The sequence below is a fragment of the Panulirus ornatus genome, chromosome 17, assembly GCF_036320965.1.
Source record: "Panulirus ornatus isolate Po-2019 chromosome 17, ASM3632096v1, whole genome shotgun sequence".
NCBI lineage: Eukaryota > Metazoa > Arthropoda > Malacostraca > Decapoda > Palinuridae > Panulirus > Panulirus ornatus.
In genome coordinates this window covers 3057409-3078389 of record NC_092240.1, presented here as the reverse complement: position 1 = coordinate 3078389, position 20981 = coordinate 3057409, and the positions used below count along the sequence as shown (strand labels likewise).

The following is a 20981-nucleotide window of genomic DNA, read 5'->3' as shown; positions in this document are numbered from 1 at the left end:
CTATATGTATATGCCTGTGTACACACACACATATATATATATATATATATATATATATATATATATATATATATATATATATATATATATATATATATATTATATATTCTTTTTTTTTTTTTTTGCTTTTAGTCGCTGTCTCCCGCGTTTGCGAGGTAGCGCAAGGAAACAGACGAAAGAAATGGCCCAACCCATCCCCATACACATGTATATACATACGTCCACACATGCAAATATACATACCTACACAGCTTTCCATGGTTTACCCCAGACGCTTCACATGCCTTGATTCAATCCACTGACAGCACGTCAACCCCAGTATACCACATCGCTCCAATTCACTCTATTCCTTGCCCGCCTTTCACCCTCCTGCATGTTCAGGCCCCGATCACACAAAATCTTTTTCACTCCATCTTTCCACCTCCAATTTGGTCTCCCTCTTCTCCTCGTTCCCTCCACCTCCGACACATATATCCTCTTGGTCAATCTTTCCTCACTCATTCTCTCCATGTGCCCAAACCATTTCAAAACACCCTCTTCTGCTCTCTCAACCACGCTCTTTTTATTTCCACACATCTCTCTTACCCTTACGTTACTTACTCGATCAAACCACCTCACACCACACATTGTCCTCAGATATCTCATTTCCAGCATATCCACCCTCCTGCGCACAACTCTATCCATAGCCCACGCCTCGTAACCATACAACATTGTTGGAACCACTATTCCTTCGAACATACCCATTTTTGCTTTCCGAGATAATGTTCTCGACTTCCACACATTCTTCAAGGCTCCCAGGATTTTCGCCCCCTCCCCCACCCTATCATCCACTTCCGCTTCCATGGTTCCATCCGCTGCCAGATCCACTCCCAGATATCTAAAACACTTTACTTCCTCCAGTTTTTCTCCATTCAAACTTACCTTCCAATTGACTTGACCCTCAACCCTACTGTACCTAATAACCTTGCTCTTATTCACATTTACTCTTAACTTTCTTCTTTCACACACTTTACCAAACTCAGTCACCAGCTTCTGCAGTTTCTCACATGAATCAGCCACCAGTGCTGTATCATCAGCGAACAACAACTGACTCACTTCCCAAGCTCTCTCATCCACAACAGACTTCATACTTGCCCCTCTTTCCAAAACTCTTGCATTCACCTCCCTAACAACCCCATCCATAAACAAATTAAACAACCATGGAGACATCACACACCCCTGCCGCAAACCTACATTCACTGAGAACCAATTACTTTCCTCTCTTCGTACACGTACACATGCCTTACATCCTCGATAAAAACTTTTCACTGCTTCTAACAACTTGCCTCCCACACCATATATTCTTAATACCTTCCACAGAGCATCTCTATCAACTCTATCATATGCCTTCTCCAGATCCATAAATGTTTTGAAATGGTTTGGGCACATGGAGAGAATGAGTGAGGAAAGGTTGACCAAGAGGATATATGTGTCGGAGGTGGAGGGAACGAGGAGAAGTGGGAGACCAAATTGGAGGTGGAAAGATGGAGTGAAAAAGATTTTGTGTGATCGGGGCCTGAACATGCAGGAGGGTGAAAGGAGGGCAAGGAATAGAGTGAATTGGATCGATGTGGTATACCGGGGTTGACGTGCTGTCAGTGGACTGAATCAGGGCATGTGAAGCGCCTGGGGTAAACCATGGAAAGCTGTGTAGGTATGTATATTTGCGTGTGTGGACGTGTATGTATATACATGTGTGTGGGGGTGGGTTGGGCCAATTCTTTCGTCTGTTTCCTTGCACTACCTCGCAAGCGCGGGAGACAGCGACAAAGCAAAAAAAAAAATATATATATATATAAATATATATATATATATGTGTGTATATATATGTATGTGTATATGTATATATATGTGTACATATATATATATATATATATATATATATATATATATATATATATATATATATATATATATATATATATATATTTTTTTTTTGCTTTGTCTCTGTCTCCCGTGCTTGCGAGGTAGTGCAAGGAAACAGACGAAAGAAATGGCCCAACCCACCCCCACACACATGTATATACAGAGCATAAGATTGGGGAAGAGCAGTGTGGTTTCAGAAGTGGTAGAGGATGTGTGGATCAGGTGTTTGCTTTGAAGAATGTATGTGAGAAATACTTAGAAAAGCAAATGGATTTGTATGTAGCATTTATGGATCTGGAGAAGGCATATGATATAGTTGATAGAGATAGTCTGTGGAAGGTATTAAGAGGGAGGCAAGTTGTTAGAAGCAGTGAAAAGTTTTTATCGAGGATGTAAGGCATGTGTACGTGTACGAAGAGAGGAAAGTGATTGGTCCTCAGTGAATGTAGGTTTGCGGCAGAGGTGTGTGATGTCTCCATGGTTGTTTAATTTGTTTATGGAAGGGGTTGTTAGGGAGGTGAATGCAAGAGTTTTGGAAAGAGGGGCAAGTATGAAGTCTGTTGGGGAAGAGAGAGCTTGGGAAGTGAGTCAGTTGTTGTTCGCTGATGATACAGCGCTGGTGGCTGATTCATGTGAGAAACTGCAGAAGCTGGTGACTGAGTTTGGTAAAGTGTGTGAAAGAAGAAAGTTAAGAGTAAATGTGAATAAGAGCAAGGTTATTAGGTACAGTAGGGTTGAGGGTCAAGTCAATTGGGAGGTGAGTTTGAATGGAGAAAAACTGGAGGAAGTAAAGTGTTTTAGATATCTGGGAGTGGATCTGGCAGCGAATGGAACCATGGAAGCGGAAGTGGATCATAGGATGGGGGAGGGGGCGAAAATTCTGGGGGCCTTGAAGAATGTGTGGAAGTCGAGAACATTATCTCGGAAAGCAAAAATGGGTATGTTTGAAGGAATAGTGGTTCCAACAATGTTGTATGGTTGCGAGGCATGGGCTATGGGTAGAGTGGTGCGCAGGAGAATGGATGTGCTGGAAATGAGATGTTTGAGGACAATGTGTGGTGTGAGGTGGTTTGATCGAGTAAGTAATGTAAGGGTAAGAGAGATGTGTGGAAATAAAAAGAGCGTGGTTGAGAGAGCAGAAGAGGGTGTTTTGAAATGGTTTGTGGCACATGGAGAGAATGAGTGAGGAAAGATTGACCAAGAGGATATATGTGTCGGAGGTGGAGGGAACGAGGAGAAGAGGGAGACCAAATTGGAGGTGGAAAGATGGAGTGAAAAAGATTTTGTGTGATCGGGGCCTGAACATGCAGGAGGGTTAAAGGAGGGCAAGGAATAGAGTGAATTGGAGCGATGTGGTATACCGGGGTTGACGTGCTGTCAGTGGATTGAATCAGGGCATGTGAAGCATCTGGGGTAAACCATGGAAAGCTGTGTAGGTATGTATATTTGCGTGTGTGGACGTATGTATATACATGTGTATGGGGGTGGGTTGGGCCATTTCTTTCGTCTGTTTCCTTGCGCTACCTCGCAAACGCAGGAGACAGCGACAAAGCAAAAAAAAAAAAAAAATATATATATATATATATATATATATATATATATTTTATCCGTTGGGATAGGGGAGAAAGAATACTTCCCACGTATTCCCTGCGTGTCGTAGAAGGTGACTAAAAGGGGAGGGAGCAGGAGGCTGGAAATCCTCCCCTCTTGTTTTTTTTTAATTTTCCAAAAGAAGGAACAGAGAAGGGGGCCGGGTGAGGATATTCCCTCAGAGGCCCAGTCCTCTATTCTTAATGCTACCTTGCTAACACGGAAAATGGCGAATAGTTTGAAAGAAAAAAAAAAATATATATATATATATATATATATATATATATATATATATATATATATATATATATATATATATATATATATATATGGGATGGTATTGCAGTGGAATTTATTAAAAAAGGGGGTGACTGTATTGTTGACTGGTTGGTAAGGTTATTTAATGTATGTATGACTCATGGTGAGGTGCCTGAGGATTGGCGGAATGCGTGCATAGTGCCATTGTACAAAGGCAAAGGGGATAAGAGTGAGTGCTCAAATTACAGAGGTATAAGTTTGTTGAGTATTCCTGGGAAATTATATGGGAGGGTATTGATTGAGAGGATGAAGGCATGTACAGAGCATCAGATTGGGGAAGAGCAGTGTGGTTTCAGAAGTGGTAGAGGATGTGTGGATCAGGTGTTTGCTTTGAAGAATGTATGTGAGAAATACTTAGAAAAGCAAATGGATTTGTATGTAGCATTTATGGATCTGGAGAAGGCATATGATAGAGTTGATAGAGATGCTCTGTGGAAGGTATTAAGAGGGAGGCAAGTTGTTAGAAGCAGTGAAAAGTTTTTATCGAGGATGTAAGGCATGTGTACGTGTAGGAAGAGAGGAAAGTGATTGGTTCTCAGTGAATGTAGGTTTGCGGCAGGGGTGTGTGATGTCTCCATGGTTGTTTAATTTGTTTATGGATGGGGTTGTTAGGGAGGTAAATGCAAGAGTTTTGGAAAGAGGGGCAAGTATGAAGTCTGTTGGGGATGAGAGAGCTTGGGAAGTGAGTCAGTTGTTGTTCGCTGATGATACAGCGCTGGTGGCTGATTCATGTTAGAAACTGCAGAAGCTGGTGACGGAGTTTGGTAAAGTGTGTGGAAGAAGAAAGTTAAGAGTAAATGTGAATAAGAGCAAGGTTATTAGGTACAGCAGGGTTGAGGGTCAAGTCAATTGGGAGGTGAGTTTGAATGGAGAAAAACTGGAGGAAGTGAAGTGTTTTAGATATCTGGGAGTGGATCTGGCAGCGGATGGAACCATGGAAGCGGAAGTGGATCATAGGGTGGGGGAGGGGGCAAAAATTCTGGGGGCCTTGAAGAATGTGTGGAAGTCGAGAACATTATCTCGGAAAGCAAAAATGGGTATGTTTGAAGGAATAGTGGTTCCAACAATGTTGTATGGTTGCGAGGCGTGAGCTATGGATAGAGTTGTGCGCAGGAGGATGGATGTGCTGGAAATGAGATGTTTGAGGACAATGTGTGGTGTGAGGTGGTTTGATCGAGTGAGTAACGTAAGGGTAAGAGAGATGTGTGGAAATAAAAAGAGCGTGGTTGAGAGAGCAGAAGAGGGTGTTTTGAAGTGGTTTGGGCACATGGAGAGAATGAGTGAGGAAAGATTGACCAAGAGGATATATGTGTCGGAGGTGGAGGGAACGAGGAGAAGAGGGAGACCAAATTGGAGGTGGAAAGATGGAGTGAAAAAGATTTTGTGTGATCGGGGCCTGAACATGCAGGAGGGTGAAAGGAGGGCAAGGAATAGAGTGAATTGGAGCGATGTGGTATACCGGGGTTGACGTGCTGTCAGTGGATTGAATCAAGGCATGTGAAGCGTCTGGGGTAAACCATGGAAAGCTAAGTAGGTATGTATATTTGCATGTGTGGACGTATGTATATACATGTGTATGGGGGGGGTTGGGCCATTTCTTTCGTCTGTTTCCTTGCGCTACCTCGCAAACGCGGGAGACAGCGACAAAGTATAATAAAATAAATAAAATATATATATATATATATATATATATATATATATATATATATATATATATATATTTCTTTCTTTTCTTTCAAACTATTCGCCATTTCCCGTGTTAGCGAGGTAGCGTTAAGAACAGAGGACTGGGCCTTGGAGGGAATATCCTCACCTGGCCCCCTTCTCTGTTCCTTGTTTTGGAAAATTAAAAAAAAAAATGAGAGGGGAAGATTTCCAGCCCCCCACTCCCTCCCCTTTTAGTCGCCTTCTACGACACGCAGGGAATACGTGGGAAGTATTCTTTCTCCCCTATCCCCAGGGATATATATATATATATATATATATATATATATATATATATATATATATATATATATATATATATATATATATATACACATATATATATATATATATATATATATATATATATATATATATATATATATATATATATATATATATATATATATATCAGTATAATACCCAATGAAACAAGCCAATGAAATACCCCATTTACACATACCTGGGTGTAGGTACTACTTTAGACGAAGTTACCCGATACACAGACTGTGTATACTGAACAGGGTCAGGTATAGCGTGTGTGTATTATGAAACAGGGCGTATTTTGTTGTTCACGGTGTATACACCGAAGATACACCTGCTGTGTGTATAATTCCCTGGGCAGAAGACACTCTACACTTGCGGTTCAGTTTCAGTCAAACCTAAAGGAGGAACGCCAGTCCGAGTTTGTTGACTCTAAGTCAAAAAAAACCACCTGGTGGGTACTGACAACCGCAGACTTCAGTGGACACCACTTGACCCTATCTGACACCACCTGGAGACACCCCCAACCCCTCTGACACCATGTGACACCGCAGCGGCTCACCAGACGACGGGTTGGCAATGTTAAGTCACTAACAGGAGGTCAGGTTGCTCCTACCCCTTAAGGTAAGGGGAGAAGGTCGGTGGTGACGGGAAGGAGTGTAAAGGGTTCGGAAGGTTGGGTAAGGCGGGGGTGAGGGGCAGGAGGCAGATGGCAGGGCAAGGGGCACGTGTTAGGGCAGCTGGGGCAGGTGGAGAGGGGGGGGGGAAGGTAAGTTGGTCTTCTGGCAACACAGCCAAGACGAGGACCTGGAGTGGTCTGGTAAATTGCCCCTCCAGAGAGATGGTCCGTCATACTATTTTCATACTATTCGCTATTTCCCGCGATAGCGAGGTAGCGTCAAGAACAGAGGACTGGGCCTTTGAGGGAATATCCTCACCTGGACCTCTTCTCTGTTCCTTCTTTTGGAACAGACAAAAGAAATGGCCCAACCCACCCCCATACACAATTTATATACATACACGTCCACACACACAAATATACATACCTATACATCTCAATGTACACTTATATATACACACACAGACACATACATATATACCCATGCACACAATTCACACTGTCTGCCTTAATTCATTCCCATCGCCACCTCGCCACACATGGAATACCATCCCCTCCCCCTCATGTGTGCGAGGTAGCACTAGGAAAAGACAACAAAGGCCCCATTCGTTCACACTCAGTCTCTAGCTCTCATGCAATAATGCCCGAAACCATAGCTCCCTTTCCACATCCAGGCCCCACACAACTTTCCATGGTTTACCCCAGACGCTTCACATGCCCTGATTCAATCCACTGACAGCACGTCAACCCCGGTATACCACATCGATCCAATTCACTCTATTCCTTGCCCTCCTTTCACCCTCCTGCATGTTCAGGCCCCGATCACACAAAATCTTTTTCACTCCATCTTTCCACCTCCAATTTGGTCTCCCACTTCTCCTCGTTCCCTCCACCTCCGACACATATATCCTCTAGGTCAATCTTTCCTCACTAATTCACTCCATGTGCCCAAACCATTTCAAAACACCCTCTTCTGCTCTCTCAACCACGCTCTTTTTATTTCCACACATCTCTCTTACCCTTACATTACTTACTCGATCAAACCACCTCACACCACATATTGTCCTCAAACATCTCATTTCCAGCACATCCACCCTCCTGCGCACTACTCTATCCATAGCCCACGCCTTGCAACCATACAACATTGTTGGAACCACTATTCCTTCAAACATACCCATTTTTGCTTTCCGAGATAATGTTCTCGACTTCCACACATTCTTCAAGGCTCCCTGGATTTTTGCACACACACACACACACACACACACACCCCACCCCCCCCACCCCCAACCCCACCCCCCACCCTATGATTCACTTCCGCTTCCATGGTTCCATCCGCTGCCAGATCCACTCCCAGATATCTAAAACACTTTACTTCCTCCAGTTTTTCTCCATTCAAACTTACCTCCCAATTGACTTGACCCTCAACCCTACTGTACCCAATAACCTTGCTCTTATTCACATTTACTCTTAACTTTCTTCTTTCACACACTTTACCAAACTCAGTCACCAGCTTCTGCAGTTTCTCACATGAATCAGCCACCAGCACTGTATCACCAGCGAACAACAACTGACTCACTTCCCAAGCTCTCTCATCCACAATAGACTGCATACTTGCCCCTCTTTCCAAAACTCTTGCATTCACCTCCCTAACAACCCCATCCATAAACAAATTAAACAACCATGGAGACTAATGGGGCTAATGGGGAGGTGATAACAAGTAGTGGTGATGTGAGAAGGAGATGGAGTGAGTATTTTGAAGATTTGTTGAATGTGTTTGATGATAGAGTGGCAGATATAGGGTGTTTTGGTCGAGGTGGTGAGCAAAGTGAGAGGGTTAGGGAAAATGATTTGGTAAACAGAGAAGAGGTAGTAAAAGCTTTGCAGAAGATGAAAACCGGCAAGGCAGCAGGTTTGGATGGTATTGCAATGGAATTTATTAAAAAAGGGGGTGACTGTATTGTTGATTGGTTGGTAAGGTTATTTAATGTATGTATGATTCATGGTGAGGTGCCTGAGGATTGGCAGAATGCCTGCATAGTGCCATGGTACAAAGGCAAAGGGGATATGAGTGAGTGCTCAAATTACAGAGGTATAAGTTTGTTGAGTATTCCTGGTAAATTATATGGGAGGGTATTGATTGAGAGGGTGAAGGTATGTACAGAGCATCAGATTGGGGAAGAGCAGTGTGGTTTCAGAAGTGGTAAAGGATGTGTGGATGAGGTGTTTGCTTTGAAGAATATGTGGTAAGGATATTTAATGTTTGTATGACTCATGGTGAGGTGCCTGAGGATTGGCGGAATGCATGCATAGTGCCATTGTACAAAGGCAAAGGGGATAAGAGTGAGTGCTCAAATTACAGAGGTATAAGTTTGTTGAGTATTCCTGGTAAATTATATGGTAGGGTATTGATTGAGAGGGTGAAGGCATGTACAGAGCATAAGATTGGGGAAGAGCAGTGTGGTTTCAGAAGTGGTAGAGGATGTGTGGATCAGGTGTTTGCTTTGAAGAATGTATGTGAGAAATACTTAGAAAAGCAAATGGATTTGTATGTAGCATTTATGGATCTGGAGAAGGCATATGATAGAGTTGATAGAGATGCTTTGTGGAAGGTATTAAGAATATATGGTGTGGGAGGAAAGTTAGAAGCAGTGAAAAGTTTTTATCGAGGATGTAAGGCATGTGTACGTGTACGAAGAGAGGAAAGTGATTGGTTCTCAGTGAATGTAGGTTTGCGGCAGGGGTGTGTGATGTCTCCATGGTTGTTTAATTTGTTTATGGATGGGGTTGTTAGGGAGGTAAATGCAAGAGTTTTGGAAAGAGGGGCAAGTATGAAGTCTGTTGGGGATGAGAGAGCTTGGGAAGTGAGTCAGTTGTTGTTCGCTGATGATACAGCACTGGTGGCTGATTCATGTGAGAAACTGCAGAAGCTGGTGACTGAGTTTGGTAAAGTGTGTGGAAGAAGAAAGTTAAGAGTAAATGTGAATAAGAGCAAGGTTATTAGGTACAGTAGGGTTGAGGGTCAAGTCAATTGGGAGGTGAGTTTGAATGGAGAAAAACTGGAGGAAGTGAAGTGTTTTAGATATCTGGGAGTGGATCTGGCAGCGGATGGAACCATGGAAGCGGAAGTGGATCATAGGGTGGGGGAGGGGGCAAAAATTCTGGGGGCCTTGAAGAATGTGTGGAAGTCGAGAACATTATCTCGGAAAGCAAAAATGGGTATGTTTGAAGGAATAGTGGTTCCAACAATGTTGTATGGTTGCGAGGCGTGAGCTATGGATAGAGTGGTGCGCAGGAGGATGGATGTGCTGGAAATGAGATGTTTGAGGACAATGTGTGGTGTGAGGTGGTTTGATCAATGAGTAACGTAAGGGTAAGAGAGATGTGTGGAAATAAAAAGAGCGTGGTTGAGAGAGCAGAAGAGGGTGTTTTGAAGTGGTTTGGGCACATGGAGAGAATGAGTGAGGAAAGATTGACCAAGAGGATATATGTGTCGGAGGTGGAGGGAACGAGGAGAAGAGGGAGACCAAATTGGAGGTGGAAAGATGGACTGAAAAAGATTTTGTGTGATCGGGGCCTGAACATGCAGGAGGGTGAAAGGAGGGCAAGGAATAGAGTGAATTGGAGTGATGTGGTATACCGGGGTTGACGTGCTGTCAGTGGATTGAATCAAGGCATGTGAAGCGTCTGGGGTAAACCATGGAAAGCTGTGTAGGTATGTATATTTGCGTGTGTGGACGTATGTATATACATGTGTATGGGGGGGGTTGGGCCATTTCTTTCGTCTGTTTCCTTGCGCTACCTCGCAAACGTGGGAGACAGCGACAAAGTATAATAAAATAAATAAAATATATATATATATCTTTCTTTCAAACTATTCGCCATTTCCCGCATTAGCGAGGTAGCGTTAAGAACAGAGGACTGGGCATTTGAGGGAATACCCTCACCTGGCCGAATTCTCTGTTCCTTCTTTTGGAAGAAAAAAAAAAAAAAAAAAAAAAAAAAAAAAGAGAGGGGAGGATTTCCAGCCCCCCGCTCCCTCCCCTTTTAGTCGCCTTCTACGACACGCAGGGAATACGTGGGAAGTATTCTTTCTCCCCTATCCCCAGGGATATATATATATATATATATATATATTCTTTTTTTTTTCATACTATTCGCTATTTCCCGCGATAGCGAGGTAGCGTCAAGAACAGAGGACTGGGCCTTTGAGGGAATATCCTCACCTGGACCTCTTCTCTGTTCCTTCTTTTGGAACAGACAAAAGAAATGGCCCAACCCCCCCCCCATACACAATGTATATACATACACGTCCACACACGCAAATATACATACCTATACATCTCAATGTACACTTATATATACACACACAGACACATACATATATACACATGCACACAATTCACACTGTCTGCCTTAATTCATTCCCATCGCCACCTCGCCACACATGGAATACCATCCCCTCCCCATCATGTGTGCGAGGTAGCACTAGGAAAAGACAACAAAGGCCCCATTCGTTCACACTCAGTCTCTAGCTCTCATGCAATAATGCCCGAAACCATAGCTCCCTTTCCACATCCAGGCCCCACACAACTTTCCATGGTTTACCCCAGACGCTTCACATGCCCTGATTCAATCCACTGACAGCACGTCAACCCCGGTATACCACATCGATCCAATTCACTCTATTCCTTGCCCTCCTTTCACCCTCCTGCATGTTCAGGCCCCGATCACACAAAATCTTTTTCACTCCATCTTTCCACCTCCAATTTGGTCTCCCACTTCTCCTCATTCCCTCCACCTCCGACACATATATCCTCTAGGTCAATCTTTCCTCACTCATTCTCTCCATGTGCCCAAACCATTTCAAAACACCCTCTTCTGCTCTCTCAACCACGCTCTTTTTATTTCCACACATCTCTCTTACCCTTACATTACTTACTCGATCAAACCACCTCACACCACATATTGTCCTCAAACATCTCATTTCCAGCACATCCACCCTCCTGCGCACTACTCTATCCATAGCCCACGCCTTGCAACCATACAACATTGTTGGAACCACTATTCCTTCAAACATACCCATTTTTGCTTTCCGAGATAATGTTCTCGACTTCCACACATTCTTCAAGGCTCCCTGGATTTTTGCACACACACACACACACACACACACACACACACACACACACACACACACACACACACCCCACCCCCACCCCCTACCCTATGATTCACTTCCACTTCCATGGTTCCATCCGCTGCCAGATCCACTCCCAGATATCTAAAACACTTCACTTCCTCCAGTTTTTCTCCATTCAAACTTACCTCCCAATTGACTTGACCCTCAACCCTACTGTACCCAATAACCTTGCTCTTATTCACAATTACTCTTAACTTTCTTCTTTCACACACTTTACCAAACTCAGTCACCAGCTTCTGCAGTTTCTCACATGAATCAGCCACCAGCACTGTATCATCAGCGAACAACAACTGACTCACTTCCCAAGCTCTCTCATCCACAATAGACTGCATACTTGCCCCTCTTTCCAAAACTCTTGCATTCACCTCCCTAACAACCCCATCCATAAACAAATTAAACAACCATGGAGACTAATGGGGCTAATGGGGAGGTGATAACAAGTAGTGGTGATGTGAGAAGGAGATGGAGTGAGTATTTTGAAGATTTGTTGAATGTGTTTGATGATAGAGTGGCAGATATAGGGTGTTTTGGTCGAGGTGGTGAGCAAAGTGAGAGGGTTAGGGAAAATGATTTGGTAAACAGAGAAGAGGTAGTAAAAGCTTTGCAGAAGATGAAAGTCGGCAAGGCAGCAGGTTTGGATGGTATTGCAATGGAATTTATTAAAAAAGGGGGTGACTGTATTGTTGATTGGTTGATAAGGTTATTTAATGTATGTATGATTCATGGTGAGGTGCCTGAGGATTGGCAGAATGCCTGCATAGTGCCATGGTACAAAGGCAAAGGGGATATGAGTGAGTGCTCAAATTACAGACGTATAAGTTTGTTGAGTATTCCTGGTAAATTATATGGGAGGGTATTGATTGAGAGGGTGAAGGTATGTACAGAGCATCAGATTGGGGAAGAGCAGTGTGGTTTCAGAAGTGGTAAAGGATGTGTGGATGAGGTGTTTGCTTTGAAGAATATGTGGTAAGGATATTTAATGTATGTATGACTCATGGTGAGGTGCCTGAGGATTGGCGGAATGCTTCCATAAAGCCATTGTACAAAGGTAAAGGGGATAAAAGTGAGTGCTCAGATTACAGAGGTATAAGTTTGTTGAGTAATCCTGAGAAATTATATGGTAGGGTATTGACTGAGAGGGTGAAGGCATGTACAGAGCATCAGATTGGGGAAGAGCAGTGTGGTTTCAGAAGGTAGAGGATGTGTGGATCAGGTGTTTGCTTTGAAGAATATGTGTAAGAAATACTTAGAAAAGCAAATAGATTTGTATGTAGCATTTATGGATCTGGAGAAGGCATATGATAGAGTTGATAGAGATGCTCTGTGGAAGGTATTAAGAATATATGGTGTGGGAGGAAAGTTGTTAGAAGCAGTGAAAAGTTTTTATTGAGGATGTAAGGCATGTGTACGTGTAGGAAGAGAGGAAAGTGATTGGTCCTCAGTGAATGTAGGTTTGCGGCAGGGGTGTGTGATGTCTCCATGGTTGTTTAATTTGTTTATGGATGGGGTTGTTAGGGAGGTGAATGCAAGAGTTTTGGAAAGAGGGGCAAGTATGAAGTCTGTTGGGATGAGAGAGCTTGGGAAGTGAGTCGGTTGTTGTTCGTTGATGATACAGCGCTGGTGGCTGATTCATGTGAGAAACTGCAGAAGCTGGTGACTGAGTTTGGTAAAGTGTGTGAAAGAAGAAAGTTAAGAGTGAATGTGAATAAGAGCAAGGTTATTAGGTACAGTAGGGTTGAGGGTCAAGTCAATTGGGAGGTAAGTTTGAATGGAGAAAAACTGGAGGAAGTAAAGTGTTTTAGATATCTGGGAGTGGATCTGGCAGCGGATGGAACCATGGAAGCGGAAGTGGATCATAGGGTGGGGGAGGGGGCGAAAATTCTGGGAGCCTTGAAGAATGTGTGGAAGTCGAGAACATTATCTCGGAAAGCAAAAATGGGTATGTTTGAAGGAATAGTGGTTCCAACAATGCTGTATGGTTGCGAGGCGTGGGCTATGGATAGAGTTGTGCGCAGGAGGATGGATGTGCTGGAAATGAGATGTTTGAGGACAATGTGTGGTGTGAGGTGGTTTGATCGAGTAAGCAACGTAAGGGTAAGAGAAATGTGTGGAAATAAAAAGAGCGTGGTTGAGAGAGCAGAAGAGGGTGTTTTGAAATGGTTTGGGCACATGGAGAGAATGAGTGAGGAAAGATTGACCAAGAGGATATATGTGTCGGAGGTGGAGGGAACAAGGAGAAGTGGGAGACCAAATTGGAGGTGGAAAGATGGAGTGAAAAAGATTTTGTGTGATCGGGGCCTGAACATGCAGGAGGGTGAAAGGAGGGCAAGGAATAGAGTGAATTGGATCGATGTGGTATACTGGGGTTGACGTGCTATCAGTGGATTGAATCAGGGCATGTGAAGCGTCAGGGGTAAACCATGGAAAGCTGTGTAGGTTTGTATATTTGTGTGTGTGGACGTATGTATATACATGTGTATGGGGGTGGGTTGGGCCATTTCTTTCGTCTGTTTCCTTGCACTACCTCGCAAATGCGGGAGACAGCGACAAAGCAAAAAAAAAAAAAAAATATATACTATATCTATAAATCATATATTTGTGTTTAGCGAGGTAGCGCGAGGAAACAGACAAAAGAATGGCCCAACCCACCCACATATACATGCATATGCATAAACACTCACACACGCACATATACAAACCTATACATTCAGTGTATACATACATATCCATACACAGACACACATATATACACATGTGCATATTCATACTTGCTGTGAGTGGATGTGGCCTTCCTTCCTCTATTCCTGTTGCTATCTTGGTATCAAGGGAAAGAGTGCTCAAATATGAAAAAATCTTTCCTAAATCAATGGTTGATGCTAGCAATACCTAACATATCGATCTTTCTCAGCTTACATTATTAAATATAAGATCATAAGTACAAATACAAAATATGAGAATACTCTGAATATATGATCTATGTATTTATCTATATCTCTGATACCTGTTCCCACTAGAACTCCCTCAAGGGGGGGTTGCTATGACAATGGTCTTAATCACTAATAAACTCCAGTGCTGTATCTTAGCCTTTATGCCTCACCCTTAACAGACCACTGGTAGAGGGCAACTCCTGCACAGGGTTTGCAGAGGCTCCTATCTAATGTTCCTACTGACTACATCTACCTAATGCTTCAGCCTAATATTCCTACCGAGTATTTCTACCTAATGATTCTGCCTAATGCTCCAGTCTAATATTCCTACCAACTATTTCTGCCTAATGCTCCAGCCTATTTGTTCTTACCAACTGTTTCTGTCTATTGCTTCAACCAATTTACCAAAAGGCAGGGCTAGCACATAATGCTTACCACAGGAAAATCTAGAGTTAAGAAGAATGAGCTGAATGAGTTAAGTGTTTTTAAGTGCAATGCATGAGAAGGAGGGATTGAATCTTTTTGGACAAAATGCCAGTAGTACACATGTGGGCAAGGCAGAAAGAAGAGACAGCTACCTAGGTCAAAGGAGAGCAGCTTGACAACCACTGAAGTGCTGGATCACTATGCGGCCATCACTATCCCTCCTGATACCCAGGCAGGTAGTACTGGTAATATACCTCCCTGTTCGTTGGTTGCCTGCTAACTTCTACCAACATATATAATATGATAATACTTACCAATCAGCTTATAGTAAATTGGAACAAATACATTTGCCACTCTGCCAGCAAGAAGAATTAAAATGCAAATGATGACACATCCCTGTAGCATAAGACTCTTCTTGGGCCACATAAAAGGCAACAATATTCCCAACTTTTTCCAAGTATTGCGCCATGTTGATCCTTGACTGCTGCTTCGGCTCTGAGATTGATCCTGAAGTATATCAACATGTCATGTCTTAAAAATCATACCTATAATCATAACAGTTTTAGGAACTTTTCTTTTTTTGGACATAAAATGATATTCCCAACTTATATGACAACAGAAATCTCAATCAACTTAAAAAACAATGTGTAAAAACACATAATGCATCTGGTTTATCTAGAGAGTACAAAACCACCAAACTGAAAATGGCAACTTTAGAACTATATGTACAACTATCATTTCTTTGCATTTATTCATTTTGTCAATAATTCTACATATGATAAATATCTAACATCTGTATGTTGTTATGTAGTAAAAATTATGGCATGCTTAACAAAGGAAGGGTATTAACATCAAAAATCATTTACACATACAACGCACTTCAAATGGCTTATGAACAGTAGCCTAAAGAAATAGTATGAATCTACATGTTGACAGTATACAGTGCTAATCATATTACTCTAGGCCCCTCTTTTTACAATGTATTAGCACACATTATTCATAGTCTGGGACAAATTTATCAACTACAGGTTAAAAAGACAGTCAACCTTTACATCTGACATCAATCACCCCCCACCAAATTCTCAATTGGGTGAAAATGAGGTCCACCCTTATTCTGCCTGATCTTAGTGAATGTAATTTCAAGGGTAAGACTAAATACAATCAACTTTTTATGTATAAAACTATTTACCTCTCTATTCATCTTTTACTCCATTTCTATTTGCAAGGGGAGGATCAAATACAAGCAAAGCTAGTGGAAGTCAATGCCACAAAACTGAGGTATTCAGCCCCAACACTGAAGACTGACACAAGGGTAAGGACACACAATACTCTGAGGTAGACTTACTACTGTACTGCCTAAAGCACTGCTACATTTAATCAAGAACTTTTAAAATAAATTTCATCATGAAAAAAGATACAATAATTTCTGTATGAAGAATTTTTCTTCTCTCAAGTTTCTCATACTCATAGTCTTTCAAAATTTACATGAAACTTCTCACCTATAATATTATTCATGGCACAGAGCCTTCATATTGGATTTATCATATTCTTATTTCCAAATCTTTAAGTTCATGGTGACACCTAATACAGATAATTCACAAGTAAGACTACTTTTATGCCCAAGATATTACTACTACCATAAACCACCCAAATAAAACACGTTAAAAGATAAACATATATCAAAACAAGGTTTGAAATACTAGGATTATATTTCAACAAAATAGACATTGCATGTTCTATAGGCTTCAGTCAGACTAGGCAAAAAAATCAGGTAATTTTACACATACATACACAGTAAACAATTACACATACATACACAGTATACAAAAATTGAAAAAGTTGTATAGTAGCAGAATAAGTTCAAGAGGTGAGACCCACGAGTGTGCAACTCCCTCCCTTATTGTGCAGATAGGTAGTTACAAAGGGGTAATCACACGTGTAAAAAAAAAAAAAAGTGGAATATATGTTCCTAGACTGCCATAAATCATCTGATGCCATGCCAAAGAAAAAGTTGGTAAAGAAGCTGGATTATCAGTCAGGCATAAGGGAGGAACTCCTATGATGGTTCAGATATTATCTTAATAGAAGAGAACAGAGGATGCTCATCAGAGAAGCCTTCTCAAACTGGACTGGTGTAACTAGTGGTGTGCCTCACAGCTCAGTTCTGGCATCATTGTTCTATGCACTCTATGTAAATTATTTACCCAATGGAATGGCCTCATACCTGAGTACATTTGTGGATGATGTTAAAGTCATATGAGAAGTCAAGAATGATGAGGACAGCATCAGCTTACATAGGAATTCAGACAAGCTCTAAAGCTGGTGTGATACATGGATGATGATATTCAACCCACAAACTGCTTAGCAATGAGGATAGGACACAATGAAAAAAGGCCTCAATATGAATATAATCTAGCAGGAATTGAGTTACAGGAACGTACACAAGAGAGACTTGAGGGTTGACACTATACCTAACGTGTCTCTAGAACACCTTAAAAGAACTGTAAAAGAGAAAAACTATTTGCTGGTGAATATCCATTTATATTCAAGTACAGGTACATCACTGATTTTCTGGCACTCTTGATTCCAAAGCCTTGCTGGACTAACCATTTTGCTGGACCAACAGTGGTCATGTGATAATACTTCATCAACACACCTCTAACCCACTAATTATACATCTCCCATGTGTCTAAAGTATACCATAAGTCTAAAGTATTCATTTGCATTATACACCTACTCAGGACTGAGGTGCTCGTCAGCTGTGAGTTTCGCAAATTCATCCACCTACTCAGCAGCTCCTTCGTAGTTTGCAGACAGCTTTTCTCTGCACACTTTATTCATGGAAATTCCATGATGTTTCTCAAATCTTTGAAGCTGTCCTTCACACTAGTCATGCTCATGTTGTAATTTAAGTTCTTTATGGAGCAACTTAGCATAGTCCATTATCATGCTACCTGACAAGTCCACTCCATCACTCTGACACTGTTGAAACCATTCCATCATCACTCGATCCTGCTCAGTACTCTTATCATCTTTCATAGTTTTTCCAATCATCACTTGCTTCTTGAAATTGCTATCTGCATAGAATTTCAGTATTTTCTCCCTTTGCTTCTTTATATCATAAACAGTTGATGAACCAATACTGTAGATGTCACACAGCTTATGCACCGAAACACCAAGGTCCATTTTTTTCAACAGTTCTACTTTATCTTGGATTGATATGGACTGGTGTTTACGTTTGACACCATGACTGACTCCCTCATATGTCTTAGAAGCCATGGCTAGGGTTGAATTTAAGCAAAATAAGCTAAGAATCTCAAAGAATTGCGGTATCACCACCAAGTGCAGTGTAAAGAATGTAAATAAGTGTGCCCTACACACAATGCCATCTGTGGCCGCCCAGTAAACTAGTCTGGTGGCTGCAGTATTTTCAAGTTCTCTCATGTAATTTTGTCCAGACTAAAGGAGGTGCCAAAACCATCAGTTGCCAGAAATTTGGTGGTGTATCTGTACACGAATAAGGAAATGTTCTTTAGGTTATTCATTTCAGTTAGGCTGATATCAAACTATGCTGCTCAGATCTTATTTCTACAATTAAAGAAGCACAAAGCACTATCAATAATAGAAAAGGTCCACATGAGGGCAACAAAAATGGTACATAAAATAGGATAGCAGAGTTACAATGAGAGGTTAGAAGCCATACATTTGCCCATTACATGGATAGAAAATTATGGGGAAATTTGATTGCAGCACTCAAATTTCTAAACCAGCTTGACAATGTCAGGTGTACATAGTTCTACAAAAAAAATCTAGAAATAAAGCAACCAGAGGCCATAACAGGAAACTAATCAAGATTCACTGTAACATTGCTAACTCTTTAATCAAATTCCAGAACATTTATGTAATTCTCTACTTTTGCTTGCATTGAAATACCATACAAAATTTCATGGCAATGGGGGAAAAATAATGAATTGTGAAATAAATTCAGTATGCCACTCAGTAAACCAGATTTTGTGGTAACATGTTGGGCATGTGGTGGATAAGCTAACAAAAAGTCTGTGACATTCAAGACTAATTTCCAAACTGTGGCATGAATTAATCATCCCATGTATTATATCATATGGTGACAGACTTTTGTGGTAACTTGTTGGGTGCATCACCTTCTCCACTTGCCTCACTCCAAGCTGCACCAGCACCCGGAGTATTAGTTGCTGCCTGTACTTTGCAGTGCACACAGCTCTATTTTGCATGTGTTCCACTCAATGATACCACGTTACACTGGTTTCTATGAATCCCCAAGGGCCCTGAGATCCTCATAAGCCTTCTGGTAGGAGGTGGGGAAACCAGTAAGAAGCCGACAAAGAAGCCTTGTAGCAAAAATAAGAGCCTAACAATCACACAAAAGTTAAAATATGTTGGATAGCCTTGACATCATAATGAACCTCCACAAGTTTAAAGAGGAATTTGGTATTAATTCTAGCACTACTTTGATGTAAGGAGAAAAAGAGACAAGCTTGAAGCCTGTTGAAGAGAGCAAATGAGCCCAGTTGCAGGCACCAAGGAAAGGAAGGGGGGTTACTGATGTCAAAAATATTCAGCTTGAAGAAGCAGTGTGGATGATATTACAAGGAGAGGTGAGGGGGTTCAAGATCTAGAATGCAGCGGTCACCTTGCCAAGAACCTAGAAATTACTTAAGTGTATATCATGGTAAATCATACCCTTTTTAGTTGCCTTCTATGACATGCAGGAAATAGGGAAGTAGAATTTTTTTCTCCCCTTCCCCTGGGATAATTTCTTATTTTCCATAAAATTTTCACACAACTATCTTTTGTTGTCTTCATCTATTCTTTTTTTTGCTTTCCTTTATCAGATTCTTTACATTTCACTTTCACATCTCATATTCTCCACTCCTTTCCTGAACTTCCACTGGTACATTTCCTTCGAGCAATCTACCATATGCCTTTATCTTCTCTTCCACAGCATTTCAGATCTCATCCATCCACCATGCATTTCCTTTCTTGTTCCTATATTTCATGACTAACTACCCAACTACTAATGCTACAACTCTTAACAGTCTTTCTCTAAACATTTTAATCACCTCATTCACACATGACTGTATCCCTACATTTACTGCATTGCCATCTAGACTTTTGGTCACTCTAGCATCTAGGATCTGGAATAAACTCAGTATTGAACTTATGACAACTGACAGTCTATAAAGTTGAAAAAGGTATTTGATAGAAGTTCAAGAGATTGGGGCCCCACAAAAGCAGAACTCCCTTCGTGTACCTAATAAAAAGGTGAATACAAATAAGCAGTTACATACAAATGAAGATATGTATTTCTTTACTCAGGACATTTGACAGATCCCATTGAAAATTCTTGAACTAAAGAGATTGGGGACCTACAAGTGCAGAACTTCCTTGATGTACTTGATGAAATAAGTAATTACAAACGAGCAATTACATACACACAAGTGAAGATTTCATACAAAGGATATTGGCCAGACCCTAATGAAAATTCTTGAACAGAATTCATCAATAGTATTTAAGCTATAAAAATAATGTCAAAGATCAGAGTGGAATGAACTTTTGTATGGCTATTATCACTTATATACAAAAATCTAAATTTGAGGATTGTTATCATTTGGTCTATACTTGCTATTATAAAGAAACAGAGATGGAATTAGATCTTGAACACAAAACTGCCACCAAATCAGCTAGAAAAGATGGACATAGGGTATTCATGAACTGAAGAAAGAATTAGAGAGGATTTGTTGGATGAAACAGTTATTGTATAAAGAGTAGAGAAGCTTCTGGCACCAACAGAGAAACAAGATCAAAAGTTTTAGCAAATGATTCAAGGAATTAAGAAACACTGAACATGAAAGAATATGATTAAAATCAAAAGTCGTTGGTAAGAACCAAGATGACATACAGCTAAAAAATCACACACAGTGATAGTAAAGCTTAGAAAGATATGTCTAGAAGGTCAATTCTACAAGACCCTGAATTAACTAAATCAAAGAAA

General features: G+C 41.2%; 1 protein-coding gene across 4 annotated transcripts in view; it reads right to left on the bottom strand.

Annotated features, from left to right (window-relative positions):
• Positions 1–20981, bottom strand: part of Hmt-1 (ABC transporter ATP-binding protein/permease Hmt-1) — a 145476-nt gene that overhangs the window by 73622 nt on the left and 50873 nt on the right. For all 4 annotated transcript variants that reach the window (XR_011713896.1, XM_071671788.1, XM_071671787.1 and 1 more), the window contains exon 5: positions 15265–15457. Coding sequence is in view for 3 of the 4 variants with exons in the window: in XM_071671788.1 (XP_071527889.1) it covers positions 15265–15457 (193 nt within the window). In the remaining variant the exon portion in view is untranslated. The remainder of the gene's footprint in view (positions 1–15264; positions 15458–20981) is intronic.